Source organism: Lampris incognitus, chromosome 7, assembly GCF_029633865.1.
Source record: "Lampris incognitus isolate fLamInc1 chromosome 7, fLamInc1.hap2, whole genome shotgun sequence".
In the NCBI taxonomy this organism is placed as follows: domain Eukaryota; kingdom Metazoa; phylum Chordata; class Actinopteri; order Lampriformes; family Lampridae; genus Lampris; species Lampris incognitus.
In genome coordinates this window covers 22747438-22761612 of record NC_079217.1, presented here as the reverse complement: position 1 = coordinate 22761612, position 14175 = coordinate 22747438, and the positions used below count along the sequence as shown (strand labels likewise).

General features: G+C 49.2%; 1 protein-coding gene across 3 annotated transcripts in view; it reads right to left on the bottom strand.

Moving 5' to 3' along the window:
- pik3cb (phosphatidylinositol-4,5-bisphosphate 3-kinase, catalytic subunit beta) overlaps nucleotides 1-14175 on the bottom strand; it is a 90172-nt gene that overhangs the window by 35085 nt on the left and 40912 nt on the right. For all 3 annotated transcript variants that reach the window (XM_056282966.1, XM_056282968.1, XM_056282967.1), the window contains exons 4-5: nucleotides 11577-11805; nucleotides 3840-4069 (exon numbers count right to left, since the gene is read on the bottom strand). In XM_056282966.1, the coding sequence (XP_056138941.1) occupies nucleotides 3840-4069; nucleotides 11577-11805 (459 nt within the window). The remainder of the gene's footprint in view (nucleotides 1-3839; nucleotides 4070-11576; nucleotides 11806-14175) is intronic.

Genomic DNA, 14175 nt, shown 5'->3' with positions numbered 1-14175 from the left:
AGAGAGAGAGAGAGAGAGAGAGAGAGAGAGAGAGAGAGAGAGAGAGAGAGAGAGAGAGAGAGAGAGAGAGATTAGTTTTAATCAGTTTTTCAGTCCCTTGAGCTGTCATGCTAATATGTGTGCCAGGGAAGATGGCATAATTTCACTGATGGTGGTGACCCACTTAGTGTTGTCACATGGGTAGCTTGTTGGATTCAGTCATGTGATACCCTTCTATTTGGAGGCTGCCAACTCTGTAGAATAAGAGGCAAGGCTACATGCGTCCACACTGGTGTAATCATCTTTTGTGTAGTTATACGCAGCGAGAGACCACAATTTACAGGTAAATGTGTTTGCCATTTGTGTGTTCAAGTCATTGTGTTATGCATGTAGTATACGGATTTAGTGTATATCTTAGTCATTCATAGGTGGTAAGACTTCTTATTACATTTCTTCCGAGGGTTCATCTAACAGTTTGCTGACCTTTCAATACCAACAATTACTTCTTTTCCCCCCCCCCCCAATTGCACTTGGCCTATTACCTCACTCATCCGAGCCATTCCGGTCACTGCTCCACCCCCCTCTGCCGATCCAGGGAGGGCTGCAAACTACCACATGCCTCCTCCGATACATGTGAGGTCACCAGCCGCTTCTTTTCACTTGACAGTGAGGAGTTTCACCAGGGGGATGTCGCGCGTGGGAGGATCATGCTATTCCCCCCAGTTCCCCCTCCCCCCCAAACAGGCACCCCGACCGACCAGAGGAGGCGCTAGTGCAGCGACCAGGACACATACCCACATCCGGCTTACCACCCGCAGACACGGCAAATTGTCTGTAGGGACGCCTGACCAAGCTGGAGATAATACGGGGATTTGAACTGGTGATCCCCGTGTCGGTAGGCAACAGAATAGACCGCTATGCTACCCGGATGCCCACCCAATAATTACTTTTGAAAAGGTCCCTTATAACTTCATGAGAATAACTGTAAACTTACTTTTCATATATGACAAATAAACTTGAAGCTTGACTTGAAAAGTAACCAAAACAAGACATAGGTCCATTCAATTAAGTGAGAGTGGCGAAAAACAGGAAACTGTAGCCGACATCTGACCTGGTCTGACCTTTCACCAAACACAAGCCCTCCTGCAAAGGGTACAATCTACACTCACTGGCCACTTTATTAGGTACACCTTGCTAGTACCGGGTTGGACCCCCTTTTGCCTTCAGAACTGCCTTAATCCTTCGTGGCATAGATTCAACAAGGTACTGGAAACATTCCTCAGAGAGTTTGGTCCATATTGACATAATAGCATCACGCAGTTGCTGCAGATTTGTCGGCTGCACATCCATGATGCGAATCTCCCGGTCCACCACATCCCAAAGGTGCTCTATTGGATTGAGATCTGGTGACTGTGGAGGCCATTTGAGTACAGTGAACTCATTGTCATGTTCAAGAAACCAGTCTGAGATGATTCGAGCTTTATGACATGGCGCGTTATCCTGCTGGAAGTAGCCATCAGAAGATGGGAACACTGTGGTCATAAAGGGATGGACATGGTCAGCAACAATACTCAGGTAGGCTGTGGCATTGACACGATGCTCAATTGGTACTAAGGGGCCCAAAGTGTGCCAAGAAAATATCCCCCACACCATTACACCACCACCACCAGCCTGAACCGTTGATACAAGGCAGGATGGATCCATGCTTTCATGTTGTTGACGCCAAATTCTGACCCCACCATCCGAATGTCGCAGCAGAAATCGAGACTCATCAGACCAGGCAACGTTTTTCCAATCTTCTATTGTCCAATTTTGGTGAGCCTGTGCGAATTGGAGCCTCAGTTTCCTGTTCTTAGCTGACAGGAGTGGCACCCGGTGTGGTCTTCTGCTGCTGTAGCCCATCTGCCTCAAGGTTCGACGTGTTGTGCGTTCAGAGATGCTCTTCTGCATACCTCGGTTGTAATGAGTGGTTATTTGAGTTACTGTTGCCTTTCTGTCAGCTCGAACCAGTCTGGCCATTCTCCTCTGACCTCTGGCATCAACAAGGCATTTTCGCCCACAGAACTGCCGCTGACTGGATATTTTCTCTTTTTCAGACCATTCTCTGTAAACCCTAGAGATGGTTGTGCGTGAAAATCCCAGTAGATCAGCAGTTTCTGAAATACTCAGACCAGCCCATCTGGCACCAACAACCATGCCACGTTCAAAGTCACTTAAATCACCTTTCTTCCCCATTCTGATGCTCGGTTTGAACTGCAGCAGATCGTCTTGACCATGTCTACATGCCTAAATGCATTGAGTTGCTGCCATGTGATTGGCTGATTAGAAATTTGCGTTAACGAGCAGTTGGACAGGTGTGCCTAATAAAGTGGCCGGTGAGTGTATTTAAGTGGACAGAGAACCAGTTTGGGCTGTTTGAAGTGGCTATCAGCGATTTTAATTCAGAACACTTTTTTATGGGGTCGTCCGGGTAGCGTAGCAGTCTGTTCCATTTCCTACCAACACAGGGATCGCCAGTTCGAATCCCGGCTTGGTCAGGCGTCCCTTCAGACACAATTGGCTTTGTTTGCAGGTGGGAAGCCAGATGTGAGTATGTGTCCTGGTCACTGCACTAGCGTCTCCTCTGGTCGGTCGGGGCACCTGTTCAGGGGGAGGGGGAACTGGAGGGAACAGCATGATCCTCCCACACATTACGCCTCCCTGGCCAAACGCCTCACTGTCAGGTGAAAAGAAGCGGCTGACAACTCCACATGTATTGGAGGAGACATGTGGTAGTGTGCAGCCCTCCCCGGATCAGCAGAGGGGGTGGAGCAGCAACCGGGAGGGCTCGGAAGAGTGGGGTAATTGCCCGGATACATCCATCTATCCATCCATTATTCGAACTGCTTATCCTGCTCTCAGGGTCGCAGGGATGCTGGAGCCTATCCCAGCAGTCACTGGGCGGCAGGCGTGGAAACACCCTGGACAGGTCGCCAGGCCACCACACAAGGCTCACACACACACACACACACACACACACACACACACACACACACACACACACACACACACACACACACACACACACACACACACATTTATACCTAGGGGCAATTTTAGTATGGCCGATTCACCTGACCTACATGTCTTTGGACTATGGGAGGAAACCGGAGCACCCGGAGGAAACCCATGAAGACACGGGGAGAACATGCAAACGCTACAAGGAGGATGACCCGGGATGACCCCCTAGGTTGGACTACCCCAGGACTCGAACCCAGAACCTTCGTGTTGTGAGGCGATTGTGCTAACCACTGCGCCACCGTGCCGTCTGGCTAGATACAATTGGGGAGAAATAGGGGGAAAATTCAAAAGGAAAAAAAAAGAACACTTTTTATAATATTTGGTCAAATTCTTTCTACATCCCGACAGTTCTCAACTAAGTAGATGCACTGAAAAATATTTCGGTCTCTGTGGCTGCCCTAGGTGCTGTAAATGGACATGAAAATGTTCTCTGTACCCGCTCCTTATCAGCCAATCAGGAGAATTCTTTACAAGCCGGTGACCAACTTGCTGTCAATCAGTTTGTATGTTTATAAGGCTCTTAGCCAGAAGGAAGGGGATGGATTCTTTAGGTTTCAAAATACAGCTAGCTTTCAAAATTTGCCACATTAATGAATCATCAGTCCGTTGAAATCAAGCATGAATTACCTCCCAGAGAGCAGGAGTTCCCTTCAGCACAATTGAAACCATCTCTGCATGAATGCATAAACACAGAAAGGCTTAAGCAATAACTTATTACAAGCCAATTATGCAATCAGTTACCCAAGCTGGTGTCAAATAACTGCGCCACAAATGGGTTGAACAAAAGGCTTTCGACTAACCTGAGACTGGTCAAAGTGGATGATGACCTTGATGTCTGCGGGCTGCTCATTAGGCTTGTCAGTGATCGTTACTCCTGTTGTTGACTGCAGCTGGGGTGAGAAGCAGGCTTGCACCCACTCTGTCCATGTCATCATCTGGACATGCTGCATTCGCTCCTCGCTGATACGGAACATCTTACTGCGGAAGTCTTTCACTTCCTGGTCCTGTAGAGCATCTAGCTCATGGAGACCTGGGTGGATATTTAGACAAAAACAGCAGTAAATTTAGCCATTAGTAAAAAAAAGTTGTAAGGGAAGTGGATTACATCGTGGTTCATAAATTGTTTGCTGAGCTGGAATTTATGAAGATTACTGTATTGCAGCAGTGGTTTTGTATCTAGCCTGGAACAGTTAACAGCCAAACATTGTTTTTTCTTTTTTTGGATTTTCCCCCCCTTTTCTCCACAATTGTCAGTTGTACCCAGCCAATTACCCCACTCTTCCGAGCTGTCCTGGTCATTGCTCCACCCCCTCTGCCGATCCGGGGAGGGCTGCAGACTACCACATGCCTCCTTCGATACATGTGGAGTCACCAGCTGCTTCTTTTTACCTGACAGTGAGGGGTTTCGCCAGGGGGACGTAGTACGTGGAAGGATCAAGCGATTCCCCCAAGTTCCCCCCCGAACAGGTGCCCCAACTGACCAGAGGCGGCGCTAGTGCAGCGACCAGGACACATACCCACATCCGGCTTCCCACCTGCAGATACGGCCAATTGTGTCTGTAGAGATGCCTGACCAAGCCAGAGGTAACACAGGGATTCGAACTGGCGATCGCTGTGTTGGTAGGCAACGGAATAGACTGCTACACTACCTGGACACCCCACAGCCAAACATTGTTTAAGGAGTATTTTAATCAGTGAACTAAGAAAAGAACTAAGATTATTAGTTCAGGGTCTCCCATACCAATAATAATCTTAGACATACAGCTTATCCATGTACGTTAAGCATCATCCACAAACTTTTGTTCGATGCTCATTTCTGGTGGTGTGATGCACCATGCTGGAGCTTAACTGTGGTGTTTCAGTTCAAGGTTATTTTCAAAACACAAAGTATGACGTGTATTCTTTTTTTTTTATCTGACAGGTAGTTCAGGCCCAGTCTAGCCTTGGTCATGGTAAATGCACTAACACCTGTGTGACACTTGATGCCAGATGGCAGCAACAGGTGTTAATACATGTGTATGAAGCATTACCAGTGGCAATCTCAAGTTGGCTTAACTACAGCCTCTTATAGTCACAGCCATACCAAATGCCAGGGGTATAAAGTGCCCTTAGGCTATTTCCCTTTTCAATAGATGCCCCCCCCCCACCCACAAATGGCGCTGAACAATACTCTTGTGGTAAAGAAAACATGTTGACATTCAAATCCATTAAACATTCATATGACCCTCGGTGCTCAGAAGGAGAACTCTGGACCACATTAGCTGGTTTTCTGAGTATGTGTGCATGTGAGCTGGTGTGTTATTATTGTGCATCGGGTGTCAGCAGTCTGACCGAGTGGGTCTCTCCTCTCCTGTGTGCGTGCGTGCGTGCGTGTGTGTGTGTGTGTGTGTGTCTAGCTGGTGCCTGTGGCATTCCTTTACAAACACCACTTTTGGCTTGACAAAAGCCCTTAAAAGATCATAGCTGACAAAAGTGGAGCCAGGAGGGAGAATATCAATATCGTCTGGTTCCCTTTCAATTAATGTCAGAATCCGTTCCCTCTCTCCTCTAGCCTTTCTTTCTCTGAAGAGGTCTGCCTTTTCATGCAGTGTGGAGGACCTCAAAAGAAAAAGAAAAAAAAAACCCTGATATGTCAGTGGGAACTGGGTTGGCTGTATTTTCAGAGAGAGAGAGAGAGAGAGAGAGAGAGAGAGAGAGAGAGAGAGAGAGAGAGAGAGAGAGAGAGAAAATGTGTGGTTTATTAAGAAAGGTTTGTTTTCTCATTATGTACAGCAATTGTACACTGCTACATGCAATATAAATGATTTGCTTTTTATGTGACTTATGTTTGTGTTTGTGTGCATGCTTCGAGCAGTTAACTAATCATACAGTGCCTTGAGAAAGTATTCGTCCCCTTTGAACTTTGACATTTTGTTCACGTCACACCTCCAAATTTTAATGCATTAAATATTTTTCTCTCTTCATTAACACAAATTCAGTGAGGTACAATGACAGGTTTAGATTTCCCACATGCAAAGGTATTCACTCTCCAAAGTCTCACACTCTCCAACAATTTGCAGAAAGGCCTTTGGCAGCAATTTAAGCCACGAGTCTTATCAAGTTCATCTGTGCGAGCTTTCCATGGTTGGATTTTGTTTCTTAATTAAGAAAAAAAAAACTTGTTTATCTGCAATGGAAGTTCATTTCATTTCGTTGCTTGTGTATATGTACTTGAGCAATGACGATCAAGTTGAACTGAATTGAGTTTATCTGAAATGACCGTCAATTACCGCAGAATCAATCCATTGCACAGGCACAATGCAGGCGTCACATGTGTTGACTGATTTTATGGGCTGACACAAGGCATAAACCAAAACAAATGTTCTTGTTTTCTTGCTAGTTCTGTGCACTGCTTTCGTGCTGGAAAATACTTAACTGAAGAAACAGTTGCAACCAATATCAATGTTGTTATAAACAACGACCACGTCTACATTTTTTCTCTTCTCAATGTGCCAAGCGCCATGGACTCATTGAATTAAACTCCACGCAGACTGCAGCAAAACAAACACATTGCAGATTAGATGCAACTGTCTGAGGTTATCATCTGAAAAAAAAAATCGGGTATTCCTGCCAGGGTGGCCCTCCTCATAACAGCCCCTCTGGTTTATCTCCCCTGCGCCGCTTTAGGGCTTTAATGTTGAACATATAATACTAAGTGACAGGTGATGGAACAGACATCAGAAGCCTGTCCAGTAAATGCTCACGCTTTTATATCAGCTTGGCTGATAACAGAAGACAGCTGCAGATTGGCCTGGGATCTCACTGCTATGGGTGGAGAGGTCACATCAGGGGGTAAAGCATTATAATGTAAATGGTGTGTGTGTGGGGGGGGGTAGGACTTATTGTCACAACTGTCTGCACGAAGTGTTTATCTACTGGGAAGGTGAAGTGGCGATAACAACTGAGTCAGTTGGAGATGAAGTAATGCATCCTGTAGAGCTGGGGTCAGTAGTGCTGAAAATGGAGGGGAAAGGCTGTCTCGATGAAAATCAAAGAATTTTAGTCAGTTCATCTGGATTCAACATTGATTGACAGATACATTTCGTCACTCATCTAAGTGACCTCTTCAGTCTAAACTGACTGCAGGTATCCTCACCCCTTATAAACAATACAGTTGCATAACGACCGAAACCAACGGCCAGTTTCATAATGCAAATATGAGTGTGACCATAGAGAGGAACACTGGTTTGAACAGGGAGTCAAAAAGGCCATCTCCCCAATGTCCAAGTGAGCGGGCTTGAGCCGGTCTATAGCGTCCCGCTCCGGCCTGCCCCCCATGTCCACCACAAAGTTCTTATCCCCCGCCTCCAGGACACGGAAAGGCCCGTCGTATGGGGGCTGCAGCGGGGACCGATGGCTGTCGTGCCTAATGAAGACATACCTCGCCGATGGCAGATCCTTGGGGACGTAGAACCGGGGGAGGCAGTGTTGAGACATCAGAACGGGAGCGAAGGCACCGGCAGCTCTCCGGGACGCACTGAGGTGAGAGGCGGCCGACCAGGGAGCTATAGCATCTGGAAGAAACTCCCCCGGAACCCGCAGGGGCTGGCCATACACCAGCTCAGCGGAGGAGGTCTGGAGGTCTTCCTTCGGGGCCGAACGCAGGCCGAGCATGACCCACGGGAGCCGGTCCATCCAGTCGCAGCCAGTGAGGCTCGTCCGCAGAGCGGCTTTCATGTCCTGATGGAACCGCTCACAAAGTCCGTTGCTCTGCGGGTTGTACGCCGTAGTGCGGTGGATCTTCACCCCCAGGTGCTCAGCGACCGCCGTCCAGAGCTCCGAGGTACACTGGGAGCTCCGGTCGCTCGTGATGTCACCAGGCGTGCCGAAACGGGCCACCCAGCAGCCGATGAACACCCGTGCTACCTCTGCTGCCGTCGTGGAGGACAAGGGAATAGCCTCTGGCCACCTGGTGGCCCTGTCCACAATAGTGAGGAGGAACGTATAACCACGGGAGGGGGGCAGGGGACCCACCAGGTAAACATTGACGTGGTCAAACTGCCTCTCTGGAACCACAAACGGTGCCAAAGGGGCCTTGGTATGGCGGTGCACCTTGGCGCGTTGGCACACCACACACGAGCCGGCCCAGGCTCTAACATCCTTACGGAGCCCAGGCCAAACGAACTTGACGCTCACCAGCTTGGTCGAGGCCTTCACTCCCGGGTGGGAAAGGCCGTGGACGGTGTCGAAAACTCGGCGCCGCCAGGAAGTAGGCACCAGGGGGCGCGGTTGACCGGTGGAGATGTCACAGAGGAGGGTGGTGTTGGCCGCGTCGAACGTCACGTCCTCCAGCCGTAGCGCCGTAGGGGTCGACCGGTAGTCTTGAACGGTCGCGTCCTTGGCTTGGTCCGCTGCCATAGCGGCATAGTCGAGTCCCAAGTGAACGGCGTTAACAACCGCCCGTGAAAGGCAGTCGGCGACGAAGTTATCCTTGCCCGACACGTGTTGTATGTCCGTGGTAGACTCGGAAACCGCCGCGAGATGGCGCTGCTGACGCCCAGACCACGGTTCTGAGGTTTTGGCCATACAGAACGTCAGCGGTTTGTGGTCCACGAAAGCAGTGAACTGTCGGCCCTCCAATAGGAACCTTAAGTGTCTGGTTGCGAGGAAGAGACCCAGTAGTTCCCTATCAAAGGTGCTGTATTTGCGCTCGCTCTCACGGAGTTGTTTACTGAAGAACACCAACGGCAGCCGTTGGTGTTCTTCACACACGGCCCCCACGGCGTAGTCGGAGGCATCCGTTGTAAGGGCTATGGGGGCGCCAGGCGACGGGTGAGCTAGCAGCGCAGCGTTGGCCAGCGCGGACTTGGCGGCCACAAAAGCTTCGTCCATCCCCAAAGACCAGTCCAACTCGTCCTTAGACTTCTTACCCCGCAGGGCCTCATACAGGGGACGCATGATGTGGGCGGCACGGGGCAGGAAACGGTTATAAAAGTTCACCATGCCCAGGAATTCCTGCAGCGACTGTACAGTGCGGGGGCGGGGGAACATGGTGACAGCCTCAACCCTGGCAGGGAGGGGAACGGCCCCCTGTGGAGTGATGTGGTGCCCGAGGAAGGTGATGGACGACTCCCCGAACTGACACTTAGCTGGGTTGATGATGAGGCTGTGTTCGCTGAGCCTGTTGAACAGCTGTCTGAGGTGCGTCATGTGTTCCTCCGCCGACGTGCTGGCCACGAGGATGTCGTCTAAGTACACAAACAAAAATGGCATGTCGCGGAGCACAGAATCCATAAGGCGCTGAAACGTCTGCACCGCCCCTTTAAGGCCGAAAGGCATACGTAAGAACTCAAAGAGCCCAAAGGGTGTGATGACAGCCGTTTTTGGGACATCCAGTGGGTGGACCGGCACTTGGTGATACCCCCGCACTAAGTCGATTTTGGAATAGATGGCAGCACCCGCTAGGTGGGTAGAGAAATCTTGTATGTGCGGCATGGGGTATCGGTCGGGGGTCGTGGCATTGTTTAGGCAACGGTAGTCCCCGCACGGGCGCCAACCCCGTCGGCCTTAGTAACCATGTGAAGAGGGGAAGCCCACGGGCTGTCAGAACGGCGGACAATGCCGAGGCGCTCCATAGTCGAAAACCCCTCCCTGGCTATTGCGAGCTTGGCCGAGTCGAGGCGTCGGGCCCGGGCGTAAACTGGGGGGCCCACTGTGGTGATATGATGTTCCACGCCGTGCTTGGCCACCGCCGAGGAGAAGGTGGGTGTGGTGAGCTCGGGGAAATTTGCGAGCAGGCGTTGGTATGGATCCCCGGTGGAGAGTGTGTTAGCGAGGCACAGCGCTCCAGCCCCCCCAAGCGTGCAGGGGTATGACGCAAAAGAGACGGCATCAATCACGCGACAGTTTTTAACATCCACCAGCAGGTTGAAAGCACAGAGGAAATCCACACCTAGGAGCGGGGTGGATACAGCAGCCATCACAAAGTCCCAGCCGAAACGTCGGCCGCCAAAACACACGTCCACATGTCTGATATCGTACGTCCGAATGGACGTGCCGTTGGCGGCGTCCATCTGGGGACCATGACTGTCGGTCATCGTGTCCACAGCTTGTGCTGGTAGTATGCTGCGTTGAGCGCCAGAGTCAACCAGCAGCCGCCGGCCCGACAAGGAGTCTCTGATGAACAACAGCTTGCAGTCACGGCCGGCGCCCATAGCCGTTAACGAGCGCCGGCCTTGGCGTTTCCCTGAACCCTGTAACTGCAGGGTTTGCGACACTGTTTTGCTTTAGCCCCAAACCTGGCATGGTAATAACAGAGCCCGTCGTCAGGTTGGCGGCGGGCTGTCACCGCAGCCGCGGTGTCCATATAGTCGTACACAGGTGGTGGTGGGGCGGTCTGGTGGGGTAGCATTGCATGCACAAACTGTTGCCGGTTGGCCAGGAAAACCCTGTCTGCTTCAGCAGCCAGAGAACGGTAGTCCTTGGAGGCGGCGAGAGGAGAACTGGCCAGTGCTGTGCGTACAGGTGCGGGGAGCTGCCTCAGAAAAATGTGTGTGAAAAGAAAGGCCGGATCAGCCGATCCCAGCACAGACAGCATTTTTTCCATTAACTCAGACGGTTTGCCGTCGCCGAGACCATTCAGGGACAGTAAACGGTCTGCCTTCTCCCGCTCCGACAGTTCAAATAATTTCAGGAGGAATGTCTTTATAGCATCGTACTTGCCAGCAGCTGGCGGAGCTTCCAACAGTGTCATTGCTCGCGCCGTTGTCGATGCGTCTAACGCCGCCACTACGTGGAAGTACTGCGTTGCATCCTGCGTTATCCCTCTCAGCTGGAACTGGGCTTCCACATGTTGAAACCACGGCCGTGGATTATGCTGCCAAAAGTCGGGTAGCTTCACAGTAGCAGCGTAAATGCTAGCGTTAGCAATAGCCATGTTGTTAGCACCGGCGTCGGGAGTGGGTACCGCGGCAGCATTATTCCCGGCGTCTTCGTTGTCAGACATACTCGTATTAGTAGTTCGATCACGTCGGGGTCACCAATGTGGAGTTAGAAAACAACGAGACAGGAGACGTGAGAGTAGACGTAGTCGAGGTAGTTTACTAGCTCCAACTTAGCATGTCATACATTCGACAACGACACTGAACTCTGAACCGGAAGCGGAAGTGCATTATCTGACCCCTCGCCTCTTCCCTTAAAGGTACACCGTCCTCTTAGGTGAATGTCTCTCGTTATATATATGTGGGTCACCACAACATGGCCATTGAAACTCTAGTTAATGGTCACACACATATTTGCATATGAAACTGGTCGCTGGTTTCAGTCGCCATGCCACTGTATTGTTTATAAGGGTGGGGACACCTGCAGTCAGTTTAGACTGAAGATGTCACTTAGATGAGTGATGAAACATATCTGTCAATAAACGTTGTGTCCAGATGAACTGATTCAAGCTTCTTTGAGGGGAAAGGCTCTTTTTTCACAATGCCTGGTAATTAATACTGACATAACTGTAAAACATACCAGGCATGAACAAGTTTTTGCAATCAACTCTTCCTCACCCTTTCCGATGAGCACACCGATCTTGGAGTCCAGCACACGCTCAGCACGGCCGCAATTTCGCGTCACAAGCTTGAGCACGGGCAGGAAGGGGCGTACGTCGCACAGCCGCCGTGTCTCGTCCTCCAACTCCTCGTGCACAGCCGCCTGGTTGACACACTCGAACATGTGGCCCTCCATCTCCCCCAGAGCGGAGAACAGTGGGTAAGACTGAGCCTGCTTCCATAAGAGCTGGCAGAAAGGGGACAGATATGTTAACGGCTTCTACTTTCATGGGCATGTCTTTCTGTGCTTTAAAGAACAGTGTGCTGTAAAATCACAGCAGCGATGATTAATTACTTAATGTATCTCTATTAGCACCATTTACATATACACAACATTGTGCAGATATGTAAAAAAGGTTTACTGTCAAAATGATACAAGAGGAGCAAAAAGAGAATACCACAACACCTTCAATAAACCATGTACCATATCATGTATTGATAGAGCAACAATCCCGTATGAACAGGAACAAACATGTTGACACAATGTCTGGAAGAGTTAATAAGGATATGATTCACGCTTCCACTAGCCAATCCTAGTATGATTCATATCCTCATATCCCTGTAGTTTGGTCACAGGTTTGGGTGTCAGCGCATATGTGTGTGTGTGTGTGTGTGTGTGTGTGTGTGTGTGTGTGTGTGTGTGTGTGTGTGTGTGTGTGTGTGTGTGTGTGTGTGTGTGTGTGTATACAGCTCATCATGGTTACAGAGATCAAGGTCATTACATAGAGCGCACATTTGCATGCCAAACAATTACTTTCTTTAGGATCATTCATGAGTTGTTGCCCTCACTGATTCTACCTACATCATGCACCTTTATGTATTCACGAAAAACAAGATACCTTCAAAATCCATTGACGATAAAAATATTTGATTACACAATGATCTTCTAACAATTAAATTACATGCCCCTTCAAGGACATGGTCTTCCTTGTTAAGTTTATCTAGCAATTAAAGTTGACCCTTAAGAGAAAAAGGATTAGTAGCTAGGAACAAATCACAACACGTGTTCTGTGGTAATGTAAACTAAATTCTTCAGAAAGCATAAAGCTATGAGCACCAGTTCCTTAGAAGTGAAATGCTTTGACAGGGTTTCTTTGAAATGTCATGCCGTTTTTTTTTTTTGAGGGGCAGGGGATTTTTCCCTCTCTTTCTACCAATTGTACTTGGCCAATTACACCACTCTTTCCAAGCTGTCCCAGTCGCTGCTCCACCTCCTCTGCCGATCTGGGGAGGGCTGCAGACTAACACATGCCTTCTCCGATACATGTGGAGTCGCCAGCTGCTTCTTTTCACCTGACAGTGAGGAGTTTCGCCAGGACGACATAGCGCGTGGGAGGACCACGCTATTTTCCCCCTACCCCCCGAACAAGCGGCCCAACCGTCCAGAGGAGGTGATAGTGCAGCGACCAGGACACATACCCACATCCGGCTTCCCACCCGCAGACACGGCCAATTGTGTCTGTAGGGACGCCCGACCAAGCCGGAGGTAACCCGGGGATTCGAATCGGCGATCCCCATGTTCGTAGGCAACGGAATAGACCGCCACACCACCCGGACGTCCCCATGTCATGCCAATTTTTGGTCATAATGTATGAAAATATACATTTGCAAATCTGCTCTTCTGTGCTGTGTGTTGATTGATAAGAGTGTGGAAAGAGGGCTGTGAAATGGCTCACAGAGCCTGGATTAGGTATAGAGACGTCCTTTACTCATTCGCAGTGATACCAATCTTACAAGGTGTAGCTGTGAGACCCTCTCCATCCCTCCGATTTCCCCTTCCCATTGCCCCCCCCTCCCCCAATGTCTAACAGGGCTGCTTATGTGTCCAAAGTCTGTGAAAATATGAGCAATTACGGAGCACCAGCTGTGAGAGAGTAATAGGCCCTGAAAACACATTACATTATATCTGGCACTTTAAAATAAAATGTAAAAAAAAATCTAATAAAAGAAATAAATACAGAAACACCAACGAAATTTTCTATAGCCTTTGATATCTTTTTTTCCCTAGAGTTATTTTCGGATTAACTTCAAAAAGGGAACATCAAGTCACCAACCTTTGACCTCCATTTCACCCAATTAGCTGCAGAACTTTGCGTACAATGTCATGAGTTATTTGCATGCTGTGAGCACAAGCCACTCACAAACAACAGCAGCCAGCCTAGAGCAACAGCCAGCTCTGTCAAAACAAGCATTAGACAATGTCTCACTGACTGGCACTGTCTGTCTGCGTTTCACTGCTTGTGCAGCCTATAGCTTGTTGTTTGTTTGTTTGTTTGTTTTTTTAACTTTATTGGGCCAATAGCCCGGAGATATTTCAATTTGTAATGTGGCTACAGTACGGAGGAAGATAATTAATATCAGCCTCTCTATAATGGGAATCATTCAAAAACAGAATAATTGTGACCCTTGAGAAATTGATTTATTGGAATCCACCATGTGAAAGCCAATGAAACTGCCTGGGACAGTGACAGTAGAGACCTATTTGTTAAAATCAATTAGATGCAAATGTGATCATGGAAAGTTGTATCTTTTAATCTACTGCATAAATCTCAATGTC